This window comes from Furipterus horrens, unplaced genomic scaffold, assembly GCF_987537825.1.
Source record: "Furipterus horrens unplaced genomic scaffold, mFurHor1.1.pri manual_scaffold_8, whole genome shotgun sequence".
Lineage (NCBI taxonomy): Eukaryota > Metazoa > Chordata > Mammalia > Chiroptera > Furipteridae > Furipterus > Furipterus horrens.
This window is the reverse complement of record NW_028327178.1, coordinates 38,685,030-38,709,010: the sequence shown is the minus strand read 5'-3', so window position 1 is coordinate 38,709,010 and position 23,981 is coordinate 38,685,030. Positions and strand designations below refer to the sequence as shown.

At 41.3% G+C, this 23,981-nt stretch overlaps 1 protein-coding gene across 2 annotated transcripts in view; it reads left to right on the top strand.

Annotated features, from left to right (window-relative positions):
• The window catches only part of CABLES1 (Cdk5 and Abl enzyme substrate 1), a 105,661-nt gene that overhangs the window by 37,495 nt on the left and 44,185 nt on the right, over positions 1 to 23,981 (top strand). For both annotated transcript variants that reach the window (XM_090285734.1, XM_090285733.1), the window contains exons 2-3: positions 4,503 to 4,574; positions 10,421 to 10,513. In XM_090285734.1, coding sequence (XP_090141860.1) covers positions 4,503 to 4,574; positions 10,421 to 10,513 — 165 coding nt within the window. The remainder of the gene's footprint in view (positions 1 to 4,502; positions 4,575 to 10,420; positions 10,514 to 23,981) is intronic.

The window sequence follows — 23,981 nt, the reverse complement described above, 5'->3', positions numbered from 1 at the left end:
ATACTGGCCCGGGGTCCTGCCTTACCTAGTCCTCTGTCGTTACAGTCACATGCTTTTCTATGTGATTTTTTTCCTCTCTCTTTCTCCCACTGACTTTTCTTTAAGCTTTCAATGTCAGCGAATTAATTACAGCTACCACTGTGACCAGCCCTGGGTCCCAGGAGCACACAGTGACTTGCACTCACAGATGAATCATTAGCCCTACTGATAAACGGATTAATTTGGTCCAAGTATATGTATATCCAGATACACAGTCTTGTCGTGGATTATGATTTCCTTGCTCAGGCAGAGCTGACCACTTAAAAGCTAATATTCTGAAAAGAGTCTGGAGTCTTTAGGAAAGCCAACACACACACCTATTGAACGTGAACCACACTGGCTTGTGGCCAGTGTGGAAGGGCCCAAATTGTAATTGTCAGATAAGATGGGGAACCCAAGGCTCAATCTGAGGACCAGACACAGACACCTTCATTTGATGATGTCAGCACATAGTGCTGTTGTTTTGAGGTCTGCCGGTCTCTTACTGGATGTCTGCTTGGTTAGTAAGGGGGCATGATATTTTGGTCCAAGACTAAGTACCCTTGTCAGTCATTAAAATATGCAGACCTCTGCTTGTTAATTGTGCCTGATGATAAGGAGTTTGCATGGTAATGGGCTTAGTTTATGAGGCATATTGTGGAGTAAGAAGTGCTGGTCAAGGCTGGCTACCTGCCCTTAGCCTTCTCTCCCATTGCAGGCTTTCTAAGGATAGAAGGCAAAGGGAGAGGTTGTCACATACCTTGGAAGGATCTAGAAAATGGCAGGGGGCAGATACAAGCACCTCTCTTTGTGGCAGTGAACAAGTCCTGATTTTATGTAGGAAGGTCAGGTACCACATGTCTGTTTTCATGGTGCCATATGAAGGTTTATTTCTTTTTTTCGATTTGTATTTATTTACTAGAGAGAGGGGAAGGGAGGGAGGAAGAGGGAGAGGGAGAGAAACATCTATGTGAGAGTGAAGCGTCAATTGGTTGCCTCTTGCACACACCCCAACCAGAGACTGACCCCACAACCGAGGCATGTGCCCTGACTGGGAATCGAAGCTGCGACCTTTTGCTTTGTGGGACAATGCTTCAACCAGCTGAGACACACAGGTCAGAGCTGTGGTGGTTTCCTTTTAATGACCAGTAGTATTTCTTTCCAAGCTCTGAATCTCCATCTCAGAGAGTATACTGCTTAGTTCCATTTGTGAAGAAGGGAAGAATATCTGCCAAATTTAAAGGAACAGGTGGATGTTTGTTCGTTTTTTTTCTTTTTAAGGAATCCAGATTGTAAGTGTCCGTGTGTGTGTGTGTGTGTGTGTGTGTGTGTGTGTGTGAGAGAGAGAGAGAGAGAGAGAGAGAGAGAGATTATTAAAGGTACTAGCTTTTAAAAAACACATTCTTATAAATGTGTAGAAAGATATATTATAATTTTGTCATTTTCTAAATAAGAACCTCTCTTTTCCAGCATAGGAAGAGCTGGATGCAGCTTTTTAATTGGAAAATTATCAGATTGTGTGCTTTTGTGAATAGACCTATTTTTCCAGGAGAACACCCTGGTCTGAATGTTGGATGGGAGCCTGTGGGGTCCCAGACCACCCTGCAAGGGCCTTGTGTGTTCACCATGGCATTTGCTTGGCCTTTTCAGATGGACTGTTCCTCATGCTACTCCTGGGGTGGTTGGAGATGGGGGGAGGGGCAGTCCCAAATGCTGGAGGAACTTGAAGGATTGTTAATGGAATTCCTTGGTGGTTATCCCATGGATTCCCCTTGATTATGAGCTCCTTGAGGACAGGAGTCAGGCCTGGGTCAGCTTTGTGCTTCTGCCAGGCCAGGTTTGCCATTGGTGTGGCTGAGTGGGTATGTGCAGGGTGTGTTAAGAGGATGCATCTGCCCAGCCTTTGCTGGGGCCTTGGGTTGTATCTTTACTACCCAAGGAGACAACCGCAGAGCTCCCCAGTGGACCCCTGGAGGGTAACTGAGGGAGGGGAGCCCTTGGAGTTGCACAGTGGCTTCAGTTGTGCTGGTTGCATATTGAGCAAAACATCTACTTCTATTTGTATCTATTGAGCAAAATGTCTCTTTTACTGGTCACTTGAAAATGCTATGCTATTCTGTTCTGTCTAAACATTTATTATATTTAAATATTCTATCTAAAAATCTAAATATTCTATTTAAAATGCTATTTGTGGAGGGCTCAAAGTGTGACAGAATGGGCTGAGATTCCGAGATCTGAAAACTATACATTTATTTCTGCCCGCAGTGAGAAGTTATCTCTAATGAGAATCTAGGTGTGCATACTTAAATCAATATTTCACTTTTGATTTAAAATACTCAAGAACGTTATCCAGAAATAAACAGAGTAACTTATCATTTTAATCACTGCCTTCAGGCTGTGGAAGCGACATTAGTATTTAGTGAAAGCAGTGTACAGAGTGGCCAGTGCATCAGCAGAGGTGACTTGTGAGTTAGTTACACTTAGGGGGTATAGGTGTAGAAGGAGCCATGGCCCATGAGACATTTTGGGGTGACCCTGCCACTGACTAGGACAGGGGGAGGGGCCAGAGCTAGGGCAGCCATCCTGATCCTAGTCATTTGAGGGTGAAGGGCAGGCCAGGGTACAGCCCCAGTGGAGGAAACTAGAGTATCAATCAAAAACACAGTAGATACATGTCAGTAGCTGCCCTCCTGTGCCAAGGACTTTATGTCTCTGTTTCTTAATTACTCTCATTTCCCCATTTCATAGATGAGGAAACTGAGGCTCAAGGATTAAGGAGTTTCCTAAGCTCCAAAGACTCCGACCCCTGAGATTGAAATCCAAGTCTGTGTGACCAACATGCATGCTGCTTTGTGGAACTGCACTGTCCCTTGCATGAGGAGCGTGGCAGTGCCTGCCCTAGAGCTGGGACGGGTAGGGGTGTGACTACCTGGGCGTCTGCCCTGTCCTGCTGGGACTTCACACCACCCAGACCTAGAACCTGGAGGGGGCTACCCCTTAGCTGATGGCCTGGAGGCGTCAAGGCCACAGCTGCAGGCTGCTCTCACAGGGGTCCGGAGGAGCTGAGTCCCGGAGTCACAGGGCTGTACAGACAAGCCCTGCTTACTAATGGATTGGCCAGTGTCCCCCCCCATAGCCATTGCCTGTGGTCTGGTTGACCATTGGAAGTCCAGCAATATTATAGAAATGAAAGTTGAATGCAAGTTAATTGCAGTTAAACTTCAGGTCTTGTAGAAGACACTGAAGATGATGTTGGGGAACTCTTGGTTCTCACACATTGACAAATGAGGGCCTGAGAGAATTAGGCCGGTTCACCTATGTAGGAGGAGGTTGTGTGATGACTCTTTTAGAAAGCATTGGGATATCAAAAATTAGGAAAGCCTCTTAGAAAATGACGAAGCCCTTGACTAGTTTGCAGAAGTGATCTTTCTGAGTGTCTTATTAAAAGTAAAACATGAAGCAAAGGGTGTCAGGGTAGGTGGTCAGAAAAGGTATACAAAAAACAAAAAACCCATTTGTTTTGTTTTGTTGCTCTTTAGAACAAATTAGAACATAGTTATAATTACATATTCTTAATCTAAATTTTGTCAACTGTAATACAAAATAGACTTATCCCTCTAATTTTAGTCCCATTTTTTTTTTCAAGGTAAGGAAAGTCCCAATCAAAATTTTACTGTCTATGCGCCTCAGCCAAATCACTGTCTGTGAAGAGATGATCCTTGTTCAGATGAATTTACTATAAAGTTACTACCACTCCTCCTTGATCCCCATACCAGATAGCATCAGTTAACTGGGACTTGTTCTTGTCTCAGTCCAGCAAAAGAAACTAGATTGAGGAGGTTTTAGCAGATGGTTTGCAATTCTTTAGCAGCCGGAAAGAGTAAAAGTATTGTTTAAACAGGCCCCAATATTTATTCTTAGTGGTCTCTGAGAAATTCTCCCAAAGGAATAATGTCTTCCTTGTTTCTAATTGCTTTTGAAATTAGGCCATCTAGAGACCATAACTTTTTATTGCTTCCTAATGATTTTATTGCATCCTAATTGAGATTTTATTTAATATAGCTTTAAAATTTAATATTTATCAGCTAATCTGGTACAGACCACTAGTATTTGAATACTTAACAGTATTATCTAACGCTCGAGAAAAACTGCACAGAGTACCTCAGTTGTACATATTAAGAGACACCTGGCCTTTTATTATTTATTTATTTATTTATTTTTGTCTTTTGGAGGAAATTGCAGGGCAAAAAGGATCAGTCACTTCCCTACTCACCACAAAGCAGCCCTATAACTAGGGAAGGCAAGACGGACCTGGCATGCAGGGTGCAGACTGGGAACATGGCAGCCTCTTAAAGATAGCTCTTGTCTGATCTTCTTATTTTTAATGGACTTTATCTCTTAGAACAGATTTGGTTTTACACAAATGCCCGATCCATTTCACAATGCAGTTTTAACTCCTAGATCCCCCCCCCTTCTCTCTGCAGACGTCGCCTCATCTCCCAGAGATCATCCTTGGAGACCCTGGAAGACATTGAAGAGAACGCCCCTCTACGGAGGTGAGTTTCTAGTGTTGCATTTATATCGATATAAATGGCTTGCTGTACAGGATCGCCACCAAAGTTTGCTTGTTTGTTTTATTTTAGTTCTTGACCTACAGAATTAATTTTTTTAAATGACCTTCTGATCCCCAGACTCCTAGTTTGGAAACCTTCACCCTGAGGACCATTAAAACTAGAAAACTATTAAATACTATTTGTGTATTGGAATAGCTCAGTTTGCATGTGAATTTGGGTGCTGTTTTCCTTTTATTTTGAAAGCTGCTGCTTGATGAAGAGCCCATTGTGGCCCAGCTTTTCCAGATGCAGTAACACAGTAGTCACAGTCCTGGGCTTCATTAGGAAGTACCCACGATGTCACTGTGTGTAGCCAGTTGCTGGGGAAACTCTATTAGGAGAGTTGTAAGTGCTCCCTGAGGGCTGAAAGCATTCCATTTCTCCTTCGGGATTACAAAGTGCTTGCAAGGCATTTTTTTGGGTGACAGCAATTGCTGAGCTGTGTGGTGCCTCTGACTGGGCAACTCTCCCCTCTCTAGTCCTATACCTCTTTGTAGGCACCATCTGCACTGAGGTCCAACCAGGCCCTCCTTGATACAGGAGACAATACTTGCACACTGCATCTTTTTTAGTCCTCACTACAGCCAGAGTCTAAGCCTGGTGGCCTGCATTGGGGGCAGGGGTCGAGGAGCTCCTCCCTGCAGAAGGAGCTAAGGCAAGAGGGGATGCTGGCTTTACAGGGCATGCACGCAGGTGGCAGAGGGGGAGGCCTGCAGGAGGGTGTGCTCCCCTCAACTCCTACCAGCTCCTTGGGGAACCCTCATCTACACCCCTTGTACTCTGGCTGCTGGCCAGTATTAGGAGTCCCAGGCTCAAAGCAAGCAAGGATGGTGCTGATGTGGAGGGAGGCACCTCATCCTGGAGCCAGCTTCCTCCTTTGCCAAGAGCTTCACTCCCAGGTTCCAGGTCTTATGCACAGACCACCTGGATGAAGGAAGGAGCATAGGCAGGCCTGGATCTGGTCAGAAGCGTTAGGGGACCCTGAGTCTCATCACTGACATTATTCCAAAGAGAAAGCCAAGGCCTGACAGTTAGATTTCCACTTTTGAAGTCTTTTTGAACACATTTGTAACCTCTGGGCCCATCCTAGGATGAATGGTGTGTAGCTACGTGACAGATGTGGCTTGGGTACAGGCGTCCTCCCATCTGTCACTGTTGTAAATGTTGGCAGAAGGGCTGTTTCCTTGAAGGGGTCCTACAAAAAGCTGCATTAAAAGCCAAATGAGGAGCTGGCCTTGGTCCACAGTAATCAGCAAGAGTGGAGGAGAAACGTTCTCAGGTGACAGCAAGTGGCTTTGGCATTTGAGCAGGTACCACAAACGGAAAAATCAATGAATAGAGCTGAAAAGTCCCTGGTGCTCCTAAAGCCTTTGAGAAGCCCCAGTTGTTAGGGCAGTGTGGTAGCAGTGAGCCAAGGAAACTAGGTAAAAAAAAAGTTACTCCCTCCTTAGGGATTCTGGGTGGTAAAGGAAGCACTGAGGAGACGCTGGGCACTGTGTTCTTGGCCACATGCCCCGTCACCCCTGTACCGCTCTCTCAGAATCTGCCCAGCTGGTCCTCTGCTTCTGCCCCTTGTGCCTCGGAGAGCTCAAACAAGCAGAGTGAAGACAGCTCATCTCCCTCAGCTGTCACTTCAACTGTTACAGAATACTATTCTTCATTTCCCACAAACCCTTTAAATGTTGTACAACATTTAAAAATAAGCCAGAAGTCAAGGGAATTTGGGCAGTTTAAAAAGTATTTATTTTACCTAATGGACTTTTTAAAAAATTATATTTTATTGATTATACTATTACAGTTGTCTTGATTTTTCCCCCTTTGACACCCCCACCCACCCAGTACCCCTGACTCCCTCAGGCGGTCCCCCAGCCATTGTTCGTGTCCATGGGTCATGTGTAAAGTCCTTTGGCTACTCTATTTCCTATACTGTTCTTTATGCCCCATGGCTATTCTGTAGCTACCTATTTGTACTTCTTGGTCCCCTCACCTTTTCACCCATTCTCTCCCACCCCCTCCCATCTGGCAACCATCAAAATGTTCTCGTATCCATGATTTTATCTCTGTTCTTGTTTGCTTAGTTCGTTTTTCAGATTCAGTTGTTGATAGAGAATGTCTTTTTTGCCATTTTATTGTTCAGAGTTTTGATCTTTTTCTTAAATAAGTCCCTTTAACATTTCATAAAATAATGGTTTGGTGATGATGAACTCCTTTAGTTTTTTTCTTGTTCTGGTCAAGATGGTGGCATAGACAGACATGGACTTTTTTTTAAACTAAAAAAAATTTAGGAGCCAGGGCACTTCAGTTCTTGGCCTGATTCTTCTACTAACTGGTTATATGGCCTTGGAAATTTACTTAGCTTCTCCAGGGCCTCAGTTTTCCCATTTGTAAAATTGGAGGGGCAAATTGGCTGATCGCTGAGGTCCTTTCCAGCTCCCTGATTCTGTGAAATTAATATACCATTACTGACACTGAAGTATTTGGGGAACTGGGATTGGAAGGCTGTTAGCCCAACTTGCTTTTAAACTCAGCACATTGCACCAATGGCTCTAAGGCATCTATTAAAAACCTTTTGCATAAGTAAATGTGTCCTGTAGTCACTGCTAACAAGAAAGAGCCAATCTTTCATTAAATTAGTTTTTAATTTAATTCTATCCTAATTTAATTTTGCATCACTTAAAATGTATGTTTTTAAAATGGATATTTACACATCAATTCAGGGCGTCTCAAAATTATTTCATTCTTTGCTTAAACTGTCACAACCTGAGTGCTCAGTCTTCTGGTTTCCTTGGCAATTGTTGCTAATGCCATAATTCTCTGAAAGCATTTCTTAGGTTCCCTGGTGGTTTAGTTGAATGCTTAAAAACACACAAGAAAAACAGCTCCTTGAATGAGGAGCCCATACAGCTAGAATTGGATGCTAATATCAACATAAAGCAGCTTTGTTAAGTTCTTATTTTAAAAGTCTTACTTTTCTTTTGTACATCCCGATTAGTTAGTAAGTTTCCTGTGTCCACTTTGAACTCCAAGAATTGAGCCTTTTCAAGGAGAGGGTTTATAGACTGAGCCGTTTCCACCTGCCTGGTGGTTATCTAGTACCCGAGAAATGAGGACCTAGGAGGACTCCCTACTAGTGTCCTGAAAACACTGAGTTCATCTGCGCTGAATGTGACAGCCATCACCACCTGCCCCAGTTTTCCATCCTGCCTGGGTTGGTCAGTGCTGACTGGTGCTCTATTAAGTGACTACTGCACCCCGTCCTCCCCCTGCTGGGGCTGACATCCACCTATGGCTGTTTTGCTGACTTCAGTTCCTGCAGAAGTCTGGGGGATTTTGTTCTCAAACCTGAAGGCTAGCAGCACCTCCTTCTGCAGGCACAAGAAGCAAGGAGCAGCTTGGGTCATCCCTCTTCTGGTCTGGGATTGCTACCAACTTCTGCCTGCTGGGGTAAGAGTGGAAAGGTACCTTACAGCCTGGCTCACAGTCTCGCTCTGGGCCCACTGCCCTAGGCTGGCTGGCCCAGGAACCTTTCCTTTTGGGGGAAAGTGGGGCAAGGGTGTGAAGACACTTGGCTCTGTCCAGAAACTAATGGAAGCGTACCTTAACACTCGTAGAGGTTCTCCCCTCTCCAGCAACTACATGTTTCTAGAATCTTCTGCTGTGTGCGAGAGAGGGTTGGGGACCTTGAGTGGTTTGCAGACCTGAGCATTCATTTCTGGAGGTAGAACTGAGGCAGTTTGGGGTTCTGGGTCTGCTCCAGGGAGTTGCCCCAAGAAGGCAGAATGAGGCTCTAGCCTCTTGAGCCCAAGAAGACTAAAGCTGGGTTTAGAAGCCTGGAGTGGGGAGTGGGATTGGTGGGTGCTGTCCACTGTTCAAACCCTGTCTGATGTCCACAGGAAACATCTGTTAAATGCCTTCAGGCAGGTTTCTTCAAGTCTTGCAATGAATCTATTTAAAACCAAGAATTCAGGACCCTTAATAAGGACTGCAATTTTAACAATAGAGGTAGCAGGTAGTAACAAAATATTCATCCTTTGTAGCTAATGGTCTATTAATAATCACAACACCTGAAATGTGTATATGAGTATTTACATGTATGTACATATGCATGAATATGCATATTTGTATTTGACCATGTCATGTGACAGTTTTTGAAACTCTTATATACATCATGGCATTGAATCTTCACAACAATGCCAGGGAAGGAATATTACTAGTGATAAGTCAGGGTCTGTAGTGAGTTTGGGAGTAGGGGCTGAAAGGACCATGGTTTCTGCTAAAGCATCTTGCAAGGCTACACAGACTGTGCCTGTTCTGCTTAGTGGACATGACCAGAAGGGGAGGCTTTATCTCCTCAAGACCCACCCCTTTTTCTGATGGAAGTCACCAAATATCTGAAGTCATGTCTTTCTTTTGGCTGGCACTAATTCACTTCAGTGTGATAGTTTTCAAGTTAAATTTCATTTTAAGGTTCTATCTCTAATGAAAAGAAATTATCAGTGCCCTCTGGGAAAAGGCTTCTAGAAAGATTGGACCTTCCTAGAGGGTGGGTAGAGGGTGTGGGGGGATGTACACCCTGAGGTCTGGATGAAGGACATCACCTAATCATCCTTTAGCTGGGCTCTTGGGAGATTTCAGAGACTAGAGTTGCTCTGCAGGCCTGTGACCCTGTCTGTTTGCTAGTCCTGTGCCTGATCTGCCCCACACCCCACATGCCCTCAACTGTACCTCCTTATTGGGTCCCTTGTCTCTCTTGTACTTGAAGCTTCAAGTTCAGAATGACTGAACTTGGGGAATGGCCCCCACCCAGACCTCACTGTGGCTTTGGGCAGCCGGGCACAGCTCTGTAACTTCCCCTCTGAAGTGTAAGTTCTCAGGTCCCCACTTCTGATGGCACAATCAGCCCCTGGGGCTTATGGTCAGAAAGGTTTATAAATACTAAAATTCAGTAGCAAAAACCAAAATAGAAAAGTCGCAGCTCCCTTTTTCAAGAAAAGACTAAACTTTAGACTCTCGTTTGTTGGTTTATTTATTTATTTATTTATTTAATTTATTTATTTTTTGCTTTTTTTCTTGTTGTTGCAGCTGTGTGACTTAGAGTTTGCCAGGTAACTTTGAAAAAAATATACACAAATAAGATCTTTTCAGCCTGTGGTCTGTTCTGTTAGTCCAAGCACATGTCATATATTCCAGGAAAAAATAATTTGAATCCAAGTCATTTTGTTCAACAAATATTTATTTAAAATTTATCTTAAAAACAAAAAAGAAAAGCAACAGCTACTAGCTAGGTCTCTGATTCTCATTCAAAGTAAAGCTGTGACTTCCAGGCATAGTGAAGAATTGAAAGTAGTTCAGGCCAGAGTTCTGCTACAAAAGAAAAATGATTTAGGGTTGTTTTTAAACTGAATTTTCCAGTGTTGTTTCCCCTCTAAATTCTTTAAATTTATAGTTATCTGTTTCCATTACCTGTGTTGATACAGGAGGATTCTTTTTAAGATGACAAGAAAGAATAATGTCTTTAGAATCTGAGTAGCCTATGTTATTATAACTGAGGACAATAGTTTTCATTAGCTGGCTTTTCAGATACCCATATAAATAATTATCAGTATTATCAAGGAAGTTGTCTGTCATTGGGTTTTTTTAAAGCTTCCTTGCTTCCAGCCATATTGTCCTCATTATCCTTGGGGTGACTCAAACCATTTGTCTGGTCTTTCCTTCCTGTCTTTGTGTGGAAATGTTTCAGCTGTCCAGCAAGCAACTGACTGTATTTTTGAAATGGCTTTGTTTTTCAGATGTCGAACTCTCTCAGGTTCGCCCAGACCAAAGAACTTCAAGAAGATTCATTTTATCAAGAACATGCGGCAACACGATACAAGGAATGGCAGGTACCACACTGGCTGAAGCTGCCCATCTCAGTTGTAGGAGGGGATGGGTCTAGTGGGGAAGGGAGGCGGGGACTGTCTGAATGACCAGACCTCAGCCAAGTACAGCCTAAGCTGTTAAGATGAGCAGGATCTCCTGTAACCTTCTCAAATAGACTGTTTCCACCCCATGTCTGCCAGAATCATCCAAAGAAGTGTATAGAAAATAATGCTTCCTAACACTGACCAGAGGCTTGGTGAGATTTTTAGATTAACCACAAACTGAATTTTTAATAGTAGTCACATATATTTTGATAGAAAACTTTGAACAGCACAACAGTTGAGTTTTTTATGTTTTGTTTTTTCCCTCTTTTTCTGTTTTGTTGGATTTTATTTTCTTTTTTCACCAGGGCTTTGTGCTTTAATCAGTAACCATCCCGCCAGGTCTGTGCCTGAGTTCAGTTTTTGTGCTAGTTTTGAAGGCTTTTGGAGATTAGAATCATGACTTTGCCAGCAGATTCTTTCTGGGCACTGATTCACTTTCTGGGGCTGCTCACATCTAGAGCATGTGTTTATCCAGGAAAGTGCTGTTAAATGAAAATTATCATGGTTGACATTTCTATGACCTTGATATTAAAACTATCCTGGTGACAAACAGATCAGAATCATTTTTGCTGCCATGTTGGTGGTGGAATGTCTTAAGTCCATTCATGGCAGCCCAAGGGCAGCACTGGAACAGAGCTCCAAGACCTCTTGGGATCCCCTGCAGCTCTGTACCCCACTTACCCCTTAGAGACAGCTTCTCTCTATTGACCCGTGGCCTAGATAGTGGTTTTCCTTGAATGAGAGAATTAGAGACACCATCCCAGAGCGGAGGTCCTGTGCAAAGACTATTTTGTTTGATCTCCTGACTTACACAAGACCACTAATACACTAATCTATAATAAATGAAAATTGCTAAAAGGTTATTAGACTCATAGAATGATGAAAACTCAGCCTTACTGGTATTTGGTGTAAAACACATACAACATGAACAATAATGATTACAGTTTTTAAGACTTGTTCTCTTGAAGTTTACACCCACTTTTTAAACCTTAGTTGAATAGAGAACATAATTTTATGGGTATTCAATAATTTTAGAATAGCAAAATTGAGCTCCCTCATCAAGTAAATTTTATATACTCAGTATATATTCTTATTTTAAGTACAGAGCTTTTAGTTAAAATGTACCCAACTGTCATTTGTTAAACAAAATATTCTGAATCTTCAGTCAGCTAGCTGGAGGGAAGGACCCAACAAAGAGCAACACAGAAACAACGGAAACCCAAATACAACCAGACAGCCCAAATAAACGGCATAAAGGGCATCCTGAGAGCAGCAAGTTCAGGAGATCAAGGAAACCACAGCACTGAAACCCAAAGGTCTCCTACCACAGAAAGTCACAACACAAAGACAGGTCAAAGCAGATCAATCTAAGAAACAGAAACAAACAAGAAGAGTCATCAAAAAATGAGGAGACAAAGAAATACCCCTTCATCGAAAGAAAAGGAGGAATCCCCAGAAAGAGTATTAAATGAAACAGGGGAAAGCAAACTATCAGACAGGAATTCGGGGAAGCTCAATGAGCTCAGCAAGCTCAAAAAAAAACTACAAAGAACTCCAGGGGAACTACGAAGAACTTCAGGGAAGCTACAAGGAACTTACTGAGAACCACACCAGCATTAAACAAAACATAGAGCCAGGAGGAAATGAAGAATACAATTTCTGAATTGAAGAACATGGTAGAAGGAATCAAAAGCAGGCTAGATGAAGCAGAAGATCGGATCAGTGAGCTGGAGGACAATGTAGAAAAACATTCCCAGACAGTGCAACAAAATGAAAAGAGGCTGAAAAAGAATGAACTGGTTTTGAGAGAGCTGCAGGACAACATGAACAACATGAAACATAATAATATCCATATCATAGGAGTACCAGAAAAAGAAGAAGAGGAGCAAGGGATAGAAAAACTGCTTGAAAAAGTAATGACAGAAAAGTTCCCTAACTTGATGAGAGAAAAAGTCACACAAGTCCAGGAAGCACAGAGGGTCCCAATGAAGATGAACCCAAACAGGCCCACTCCAAGGTACATCATAATTAAAATGGCAAAACTCAAAGATAAAGAGAGAACCCTAAAAGAAGCAACAGAGAAACATCTAATAACATACAGGGGAGCTCCGATAAGGCTATCATCAGATTTCGCAACAGAAACATTACAAGCCAGAAGGGAATGGTCAAAAATATTTCAAGCAATTAAAAACAAAGGCCTACAACCAAGAATACTCTACCCAGCAAGGCTCTCATTCAAAATGGAAGGTGAAATACGGAGTTTCCAAGACAAAAGAAGACTAAAAGAATACATCTCCACCAAACCAGCATTCCAAGAGATGCTAAAGGGTCTGTTTTAAGAAGATGAAGAGAGAGAAAGAGAGAGAGAGAGAGAGAGAAACACACAGGTACAAAGGGGGAAAACGACAATGAATAAATACCTATCAATAATAACCTTAAATGTAAATGGATTAAATGCACCATTCAAAAGAAATAAGGTAGCTGAATGGATAAGAAAATATGACCCATATATATGCTGTCTACAAGAGGCCCACCTCAGAACAAAAGATCTACAAAGACTGAAAGTAAAGGGATGGAAAAAATATTTCAAGCAAATGGACACGAAAAAAATGTTGGGGTAGCAATACTTACATTAGACAAAACAGATTTTACAACAAAGGCCATAAAAAGAGACAAAGAAGGACATTTCATAATATTTAAGGGAACAATCCATCAATATAACATAACCTTTGTAAACATATATGCACCCAACATAGGAGCACCGAAATATATAAGGAAAATCTTGGAAGACTTTAAGAAGGATATTGACAGCAACACACTCATAGTAGGGGACTTTAACACCCCATTGCCAACAATAGACAGATCTTCCAAGCAAAGAAACACCTAGGATATCATGACACTGAACAACACTCTAGATCAAATGGACTTAATTGATATATACAGAACCTTTCACCCAAAAGAAGCAAAATATACATTCTTTTCAAATGCATATGGAACATTTTCAGAAATAGATCACATGATAGGACACAAAAAAAGGCCTCAACAAATTCAAGAAAAATTGAAATTATATCAAGTATCTTCTCAAATCACAGTGACTTAAAAATAGAAACCAACCTTAAGGAAACTACTCAAAAACATGCAAATTCATGGAGACTGAATAACATGCTATTAAATAATGATTGGGTTAACAATTATATCAAGGAAAATATCAAAAAGTCTCTGGAAATAAATGAAAATGAACACACAACAGCCCAAAACCTATGGGACATAGCGAAGGCAGTCCTGAGAGGGAAGTTCATAGCAATACAGGCCTTCCTAAAAAGGATAGAAGAATCTCAAATAAACAACCTAACCCTACATCTATAAGAAGTAGAGGAACAACAACAAGCAGAATCCAGAGTGAGTACAAGGAAGAAAATAATCAAGATCAGAGCAGAATTAAATGACATAGAGACTAAAAGAACAATTCAAAGGATCGATAAAACCAGGAGCTGGTTCTTTGAAATGATGAACAAAATCAACAAGCTTTTAACCAGAGTCATCAAGATAAGAAGAGGACCCAAATAAATAAAATCAGAAACGAAAAAGAAGAAATCACAACCAATACAACAGAAATACAAAGAATTGTAAGAAAGTACTACAAACAACTATATGACAAGAAATTTGACAACCTGGGTGAAATGGACACATTTCTGGAAACATATAATCTTCCAAAACTGAGTCAAGAAGAAGCAGAAAGCCTGAATAAACTGATAACAACTAGTCAAATTGAAGCAATTAAAAAAAATAAAATAATAAAATAAAAAACCTCTTGGCACATAAAGCCCTGGACTGAATGGCTTCACAGGAAAATTTTACAAAACATTTGGGGAAGAACTAACTCCTGTCCTTCTCAAACTATTCCAAAAAATCCAGAAAGAGGAAAGATGCTTAAACTCTTCTATGAGGCCAGTATTATCCTAATTCCAAAACCAGGTCAAGACACAACAAAGAAAGAAAACTACAGGCCAGTATCACTGATGAACATAGATGCTAAAATCCTCCACAAAATATTGGCAAACTGGATCCAGCAATACATTTAAAAGATCATACATCATGATCAAGTGGAATTCATCCCAGTGATGCAAAGTTGTTATAATATTAGCAAATCAATAAACATAATACACCACATAAACACAATGAAAGACAAAAATCACATGATCATATCAATAGATGCTAAAAAAAGCATTTGATAAAGTTCAGCACCCAGTTATGATAAAAACACTCAGCAAACTGTGAATAAAAGGAGCATACCTCAACATAATAAAGGCTATATACGAGAAACCTGCCGCCAACGTTATACTCAATGGGCAAAAACTAAAAGCTTTCCCCCTAAGATTAGGAACAAGACAAGGATGGCCACTCTCTCCACGTCTATTCAACATAGTTTTGGAAGTTCTAGCCACAGCAATTAGACAAGAAAGAGAAATAAAAGGCATCCAAATTGGAAAGGAGAAAGCAAAACGGTCATTATTTGTAGACAACATGATAGTGTATGTAGAAAACCCTATAGACTCCACCAAAATACATGAATTTGGCAAAATAGCAGGGTACAAAGTCAGTATTAAGAAATCAAAGGCATTTCTGTATACCAACAATGAAATGTCAGAGATAGAAACTAGGGACAAAATCCCATCTACTATAGCAACAAAAAGAATAAAGTACTTAGGAATAAGCTTAACCAAGGAGATAAAAGACCTATAGTCAGAAAACTACAGAACACTGAAGAAAGAAATTAAGAAAATTACAAATAAATGGAAGCATATATCATGTTCATGGATTGGAAGAATTAACATCATTAAAATGTTCATTCTACCCAAAGCAATTTATAGATTCAACACAATTCTTATTAAAATACAAGTGACATATTTCACAGTTCTAGAACAAATACTTCAAGAATTTATATGGAACCGAAAATGACCCCAAATAACTTCAGCAATCTTAACAAAGAAGATTAAAGTAGGAGGAATCACAATAGCTGATATCTAAGTATATTACAAGGCCACGGTAATCAAAACAGTCTGGTACTGGCATTAGAACAGACATACTGCTCTATGGAACAGAATTAAGACCCAGAAATAAACCCAGGTCTCTATTGTCAATTAATATTTGACAAATGGGGGAAGGAGCATAAAATAGAGTGAAAATAGCCTCTTAAATAAATAGTGTTGGAAGAACTGAACAGGGACATCCAAAAAAAAAAAAAAAAAAAAATGAAATCAGAACACCAACTTACACCATACACCAGAATATACTCAAGATGGATAAAAGACTTAAGTGTAAGCCATGACACCATAAAAGTTCTTGAGGAAAACATAGGCAGTAAAATCTTAGATATCCCATGCAGCAGTATTTTTGCTGGTATATCTCCCAGGGCAAGGGAAATGAAAGAATAAGCAAATGGGACCACATCAAACTAAAAAGTTTCTGCTCAGCAAAAGAAAACACCAGCAAGGTGAAAAGGGAACCAACCATATGGGAAAACATATTTGTCAATGATACCTCGGATAAGGGTTTGATCTCTAAAATATATAAAGAACTTATATGACTCAACACCAAGAAGACAGACTATCCAATTAAAAAATGGGCGAATGACCCGAACAGACATTTTTCCAAGGAGGACATAGAGAGGGTCCATAGACATATGAAAGTATGCTCAACATCACTAGCCATCAGAGAGATACAAATAAAAACCACAATGAGGTACCACCTCACACTAGTCAGAATGGCCATCATCAACAAGGCGAGGATATGGAGAAAAAGAATCCCTAGTGCACTGTTAGTGGGAAAGCAGTATGGAATTTCCTCAAAAAACTAGAAATGGAATTGCCTTTTGATCTAGCGATTCCACCAGTAGGATTATACCCGAAGAATCCTGAAACACCAATTCAGAATAATCTGTGCACCCCTATGGTCATAGCAGCACTATTTACAATAGCCAAGTGCTGGAAACAGCCTAAGTGTCCATTGGTGGATGAGTGGATCAAAAAACTGGTAAATTTACACAACGGAATACTACACAGCAGAAAGAAAGAAGGAGTTTCTACATTTTGTGACAACATGGATGGAACTGGAGAGTATTATGCTTAGTGAAATAAGCCAGGCAGTGAAAGAAAATACTGTATCATCTCACCTAATACAGGATTCTAATAAACAAAACAAACAAATGAGCAAAATAGAATCAGAGGCATGGCAACAGGGAACAAACTGACAGTGACTGGAGGGAAAGGTGGAGGGGGAGAAGGGGGTAAAGAAGGAGAAGGGCCTAGTCAAGGAACTAGGATAAATGACTCGTGGACATGGACAACAGGGTGGGGATTGACTGTGGGAGAGGGGGGTGGTGGGTGGGGCTTGGGAGAGCAATGGGGGAAAGATGGGACCACTGTCATAGAACAACAATTTAAAAAATGAGAAAGAATGGGAAGACAGGAATTAAAGGTGATTGGACTATTAAAAAATAAATAAAAATTATAATTTAAAAAATAGCATGTCGTGTCAGATAATGTTATTGAAAATACTGTAAAATCCCATTGTAAAATATTATACATTCCTCTTTACCTTTTTTATTATACTACATGTAAAATCACATTTCTATATGTAGCACTGTGTGGAATATATCTAGATTAGTAAAAAGTCCTAAAACTTTTATTCAATGACACATTTAGTCATTATGACAGTAGTTTGGGCTATAAAACTCTTATCAGTATTTTATGAAATTTGAAAATAAATCAATGTATATTTATACAAAGATACAATATTTTTATTTCTTTAATGGAAATTGAATGACCAGTTTTTTCAAAAGTAACTTTTAACCATTTTAAAAGCACAGAAATTAAAAACACAAACTAGACACTTATTTTTAAAGGTAAATTCTTAAGCATATTTTGCATCCAACTAATTTTTTTAAAGAACTAGCATTTTAAGATGCTTTAAAATATTTAAAGTTCACACTTTATAAGCTCCATTTTTTATATTTCTATCTGTAATCACCATGGTTTTCAAGTGACTTGGGCTATTTTCAGCAGAGAATGAAAGAAGAATTTTCACTTAAATCCAAGTCATTTGCTTTATGTAATGTCAATGTATACATCACAGTGTTAACAAAGAATTTGCCAACTATGCTATAATATACAAAAAAGAAAAGAAAAATTAAAAGAAATATTTTATCTGTTTATGAGTTTTAATCATCACAGCTAAACAAAGATCTTTTGGGGGTCATCCTTTCTGAGTATTGTTAGTGTAGCTGTATCCAATAACTCCTATAGGTTTAATTATAATTTTCTTGTACTGCTAAGCATGGGAGAGTTTGATAGAGAAAGGATAATTAATTCTGCAGTTCTTGATTATCTTTTAGATACATATAAGAATGTATCTTGTTCTCTAATAGATTTTAAGACTGATTATTTATAATTGTGCTATTAAATGCATAAATTTAAAAAAAATTCTGAATCTCTCTCTCCCCTCCTACTCTCACTGTTACATTTATTGTGCCTCATTCATTTAACCACTGTGTTTTTCTTGTCTTTTGTGGCTCTTAATTACTGAATCCAAAACCTTACTTATGCCATGTTTAGTATAATTATTCATCATTAATTTACATTTTTTCCATAACCTCTTTAACCCTAAAATAAGCATAGAAAGCCTTTCATTGCTAAATAAAATCAATGATAAAGCCATAGGAATGGGCTACATTAATAGTGTTTCCCACCTCTGAATACTATCAAGGATGCAAAGTCAGATAGTCACTTGGCATGGCCTGTTAGTGAGAGGATGTAGCTAATAAAAGATTTAGACTAATGGGATTGCCAGTGTACATTACGACGCGTCTTCCTCAGCAAACCCTTGACCCAGGAACAATATAAACACTCTGCAAAGCATGCAGTTGCTGACTGTTTTGCTTGGGAATTTTCTGAGGGAGCCAGGAGAGACTATTAGCTTATCTGAAGATCTGAGAACTGGAATTTAGGACAGGAAAGTAAGCTCTTGGACCTGTTATGAGAATCAGGCTGGTTGCCGTGATGATGGGCTCGGGTGGGAACTGCTTTTCTCCTGCTAAAGGAGGATGAAAGGACGGGAGGTGCTCCTACCACCTCTGGTTTATGAGCAAGAATGGATTGTTCTGAGATGAAAGAAAGAGCCAGGAAGAAAATACGATTTCTGAGGTGACAGAAGGAAATTGTGGTCAAGAGCTGATGAGTGGGAGGATATGACCCAGCCTCTTGAGAAAGGAAGGGAGAATTGCCCCCATATCAGCAGGCACAAGATTGTCCCTGTGGAGGGTGGCTGGGAACATGTGGATGAGCTCCGCTCCAACAGTGGTGGGTAGGAGGGGTCCTGGTGGAGCTTTCAGAAGTCCCTGTGGGTGCGATGGTTGAGGAGGAGACTCTGACTCCCCAACTCCAGCATCTGGAGGCATGTACACAACACCACACAGGAGGGCCACTCCTGCAGCAGGTGTCGGAGTCACTCGACCCACGTGTGCCTGCCCATGCTGGGGAGGAACGAGGCTTTGCGGAGACGGCTGAGGTGTTGATTAATGACACTGAAGGTCTGGACTGAAAATAGAATGGTCTGAGTACTGGTATGTTTGCCTCTTCTTGCACCCGGGGAAGAGAGACTGAAAAGGAGCCTACTCCAGCCCACTCAAACACTGTGCCAGCTCCCGGGCCGCCTTGTGACCTCTGACCCACCCAGACCGGCCTCTCAGACCATAGGCCGAACCTGGGCCCACTTGCTGTTCTGGCTCTGAAGACCCTGGTGTTGAAGCTCCCCTGTTCCCAAACCTGCTGACCGTGTGACAGAGGCACCAACATTGAGGAGGATTTGGGCTCCCCTCTCAGCAAGGACCAGAAGGCAGCTGACAGGATGAGAGGGAAGCCTCTGTCTTGAGACAATGCCTGAGTTGACTGTGAGTGTTAAGTGCAATTTAAGATAGAAAGGGAAAAAGATTATAAAAACTGAGAACCAAGTATGGTAAAAGGTAATCCTTGTGTTATTGGAAAAACAAAACAAAAAACCTAACTCAGCCTCATGATCAGTATTATCAGGGTAGCTGCTTAGAAATAAACCTCAAGAGCTCAGCCATCTCCACAGTCATCCGTTTTCTCTGCGACATGAGACAGATCCCAGCTGATGTGTGAAGTGGAAGTGCGCCCCTTCAGCGGGTGCCATGGTTCTGATGGAGGACGGAGTCTACTTCAATAAAAACCCCCTTATCTGCTTAGAATCAGTGAAGTCCATGAGGCAGGATTGGGGACCTGCTAGAAGGCTTTGTGGGTGGTTCTCATGCAGAGAAGCAAGCTGAGATTGTCTGGAGACAGGCTGCAGAGCTTCGGGCCGGGTGGGGCTAAGGGTGGAACATGGACACCAATGGGAGGCCCAGCGGTGATGGCTTCAGCTTCATTATTAGAGCCAGACAGGTGATGAGTTCTGTGCTGGCCCTGCTGGGCACTGCATCTCCTAGCTGGTAGGGGGAGCAGCGCTGGGAGCTCCTGCACTTAGTTCTTTTTCGCCTGAACACGAAGACAGGTTGGCAGTGGGGCAGTCATGGTGGACTTGATAGTTGGAAAAGGAAACAGTGCTTTCCTGGGTTTTAGGAAGACAGATCTCAGAAAGTTCAGACTAAGAAGTGGGTTATTGTGGCAGTGACTGTATAATCAAAAGGAATTATAAAATTATGACTATCATAAGGTGATAATGGGTGTATTTATTGGGTGCTTACAGGGTGCCAGCTCTCACTATGTTCAGGACTATATCTTGAAAAATGGAAAGAATTTAGAAATACACGTATCGTTGAAACAATCTTATGAGGGAGCTGTTATATCATTGTGTTAAACAGAATCATGTCCCCACCCCACCCTGCCAAAAACGTCCATGTCATATCTCCAGAACCTGTGAATATGTTAGGTTACATGGCAATGGGGAATTAATGTGACAGACGAAGCTGGGTTCACTCATCAGTTTTCCTTAAAATGGAAGGGTTATGTGGGTGGGCTCACTGTAATTACAAGGGGCCTGAAAAATGGAAAAGGAGACAGAAGAGTCAGAATTAGGGTGATGCAGTGTGAGAAAGATTCAGTTGTCCATCGCTGGCTGTGAAGATAGAGAAAGGGGCCATGAGCCAAGGAATGCAGCAACCCCTAGAAGGCGGAAAAGGCAAGGAAACGATTCTCTTCTAGAGCCTGTAGAGGGAACCATCTCCACAAGCACCTTGATTTGAGCCCCATGAGACCCATTTTAGAGTTCTGGCTTCTAGAATTGTGAGATAATGAATTTGTATTACTTTAAGTTCCTAACTTTGTCGTAATTTGTTAACAAAGCCATAGGAAACTAATACACTCCTCATCCCAATTTACAAAGGCAGAAACTGGAACACTTAGCCAGAAAGTTGGGGGGCAGGGGGCAGTGGACTATAGATCCAGGCATCAGATTCCAAAGCTCCTCCTCATAATTGAAAGGGGGGTAGGAGATTAAAATTCATACACCATAAGACGGCATGTTGTAGTGGATTTTGAGAAAACACTATTGAATTCTGTTTTTCAAAGATCATTAGCTAAAGGCCAAGAACTGATAAAAGAATGGCAAATGTGTAAGAATACTGTGAAGAAGACTCAAGTCCAGAAGAACTAAAGATTGATAGAAAGGAAAGAAAACTGGAACCTTTGTACTTTTCTGGTGGGTATGTAAAATGGTGCAGTCATTGTGGAAAATAGTTCTGTGGTTCCTCAGAAGGTTAAACCTAAAATTACCATAGGACCCAGCAATTCCACTGCCAGGTATGTACCTAAAATAATTGAAGAGGAATTCAAACAGATCCTTGTAGCCAATGTTCATAGTATCATCATTCACAAAGCAAAAGGTAGGAACAACCTATGTCCATCAGCAAATGAATGGATAAACAAAATGTGGTATACACACAAAGGAATATTATGCAGCCATAAAAAGGGGAGTGCTGATACATACTGCAATATGTATGAACCTTGAAAACATACTGACTAAATTAAGCCAGACACAAAAGGTCACATATTGCATGATTCCATTTACAAAAAATGCCCGGAATGGGTAAATCCATAGAGTAGATTAGAGGTTACCAGTGCCTGGGTGTAAAGGGAGTTATTGCTTAATGGTTGTAGTTTCTACTTGGGGCAATGAAAAAGTTTTGGAAATAGATAGTGGTGATGGTTGTTCAGCATTGTAGATGTACTTAATAAAACTGAATTGTACACTTAAATATGGTTAAATAGCATATTTTATGTTATATATACTTTATCACAATAGAATAAATAAAACACCAGTGATAGCCATGGGGCTTTTAAACCCATATTCAGAAGAGGGAGGGAAAGTATGATGAATTTCTAAAGGTTCATGGTACAAGGACAGAGTAAGGTCAGTTTTTGGCCTAGTTTTAGATTCTTTAACAAGTAGAACCATGATATACACATTCTACACAAAGCAATGTGCTGGGCACACAGTAGGTGCTCAATAAGTGTTTGTGGAATAAATTAATGAAGAAACCTTTTAAGTGAGTTTCCATCTTCAAGAATGGATCCCGGGGAATGGAAAAAATTTAGAAATATAAACGATCATTAAAACACCATGGAGAATAAAAGTTCTAAATTGAGTGCTAGGCAAATATTGCCTTTTAAAAAGCCAAAAAGAGACCAGAGTAGTAGCAGAGGGTCAAGTTCTAGTAATTCTAGACTAGCAAACCCAGAGCCAATTGCTGGCAGAGTTCTGGAATGGATTATTAAACAGGTGGTTTGGGTGCTTTTAGAAAAGAGTGGAGTTTGCTAACAATCAATATGACTTCTCTGAGAAAGAGTTCCATTATGTTAACCTCATCCGCTTATTGATGAAGTAACTAGGTTATTGAATTAGGGGGCTGCCGTGGACATGCCATTTGATTAGGGTAGCATGTTAGACTGCTCCTCCTCACAGCGAATCCCCATGGGTAGAATGGTGTACAGCAGGCTGGAGAACCTGCAAGCAGCCGAAAGATGTCAGCCAATGGTCTGAAGTCTAAAGGAGAGTTTGAGAAAAATAGCACGTGGTATTACCTTGAGCATTATCTCCTCTTTGGAGTGAAGGCCTGTAAGCCTCGCTGCAGGCCTCATGGGAGAACCACACAGAGGGAGAGGAGAATGTGTTACAGAGGAGAGCCAACACTCAGTCACTTCAGTAGCTAAATTTAGCAGGGGTAAATGATTTACAGGACAAAATAAAGACTTTTCGGAAGTTCACGTGAAAAGATACCTTGGAATTTGGATTAACAGTGTGTTCCGTGGAGGCTAATGATTAGGTATAACTACAAACCGAGGTGGTTTAGCTTGTCCTATCACAGACACATTATCACTTCTGCACCCAGCCAGGGTCAGTTTGATCAGCGTGACTATCAGGTCTGAAAACATTGGATTTGTACAGGGATGGTCCTCTTGCGGCGGACTCAGATTTTCTGAGCCCCTCCCTTGTGGAAGGCAGGATGGAAGACATAACAAACAGGAATAGCCAGACTTTCTGTCTCATTTCATTGAACCACCTGTGTATAAACAGCTGTTTTTCTGGAAGGAGACATGTGTGTGCAGATAGACGGTGCCTCATGAAGCAGTTCCTTAACTATGGAGAGTGCAGTGATACTTGCATTTATCCACTCAATGCCTAGGTACTGACACCTGCTGTGCTGGAACTGGTTTAAGTGAGGGGATATATCTGTGACTAAAGCAAACAGAGGTCCTGCTGTAAGGCATCATAGGCTACTTGGTAAGACAGATGATAAACAGTAAATACACCTTCTCAGAGATGGGATAGGTCTACCGTGGAGGAAAACTGAAGCAGCTGAGGGGTGGGAGGCAGGGCCTGTGGTGGGCCAAGGCTTCCTTTGAGCAGAGGTTTGAGGGAGGCTAGGAAGTAACCCTGTGCGGGGAATTACATTCAGGTGGATGGAACAGCAGTTGCACAGCCTCTGGCACCAGAAAGTGTGAACGTGCCTAAGGACCTATGGGAAGGCCAGTGTGGATGGAGTAAGGACAGAGGAGGAGGAGGAGGAGGAGGGTGGATTGTGAAGGTGTCTGCTTTTATGGTAAGTGAGGTGTGAGCCGTGAAGGTGTGAGCAGAGGACTGTGATCTGGCTTTGCCTGCGCAGATGGACGCTGCCGAAAAGCTTGTAGACTACACATGCTTGTTGCTTCTTCTCAACCAGTGTGACATGCAGGAAATAAAACGAGTCAGAGAGGGAAGGTCCAGGATTCAGACAGTCTTCCCTTGGTGGTCCTGTTTCAAATCTCTGCTTGGTGAGAGGGCCTGGGAGCCGGGCATGGGGGGTGGAGAGAAGGGTGAATCTTGGTCCCTACCA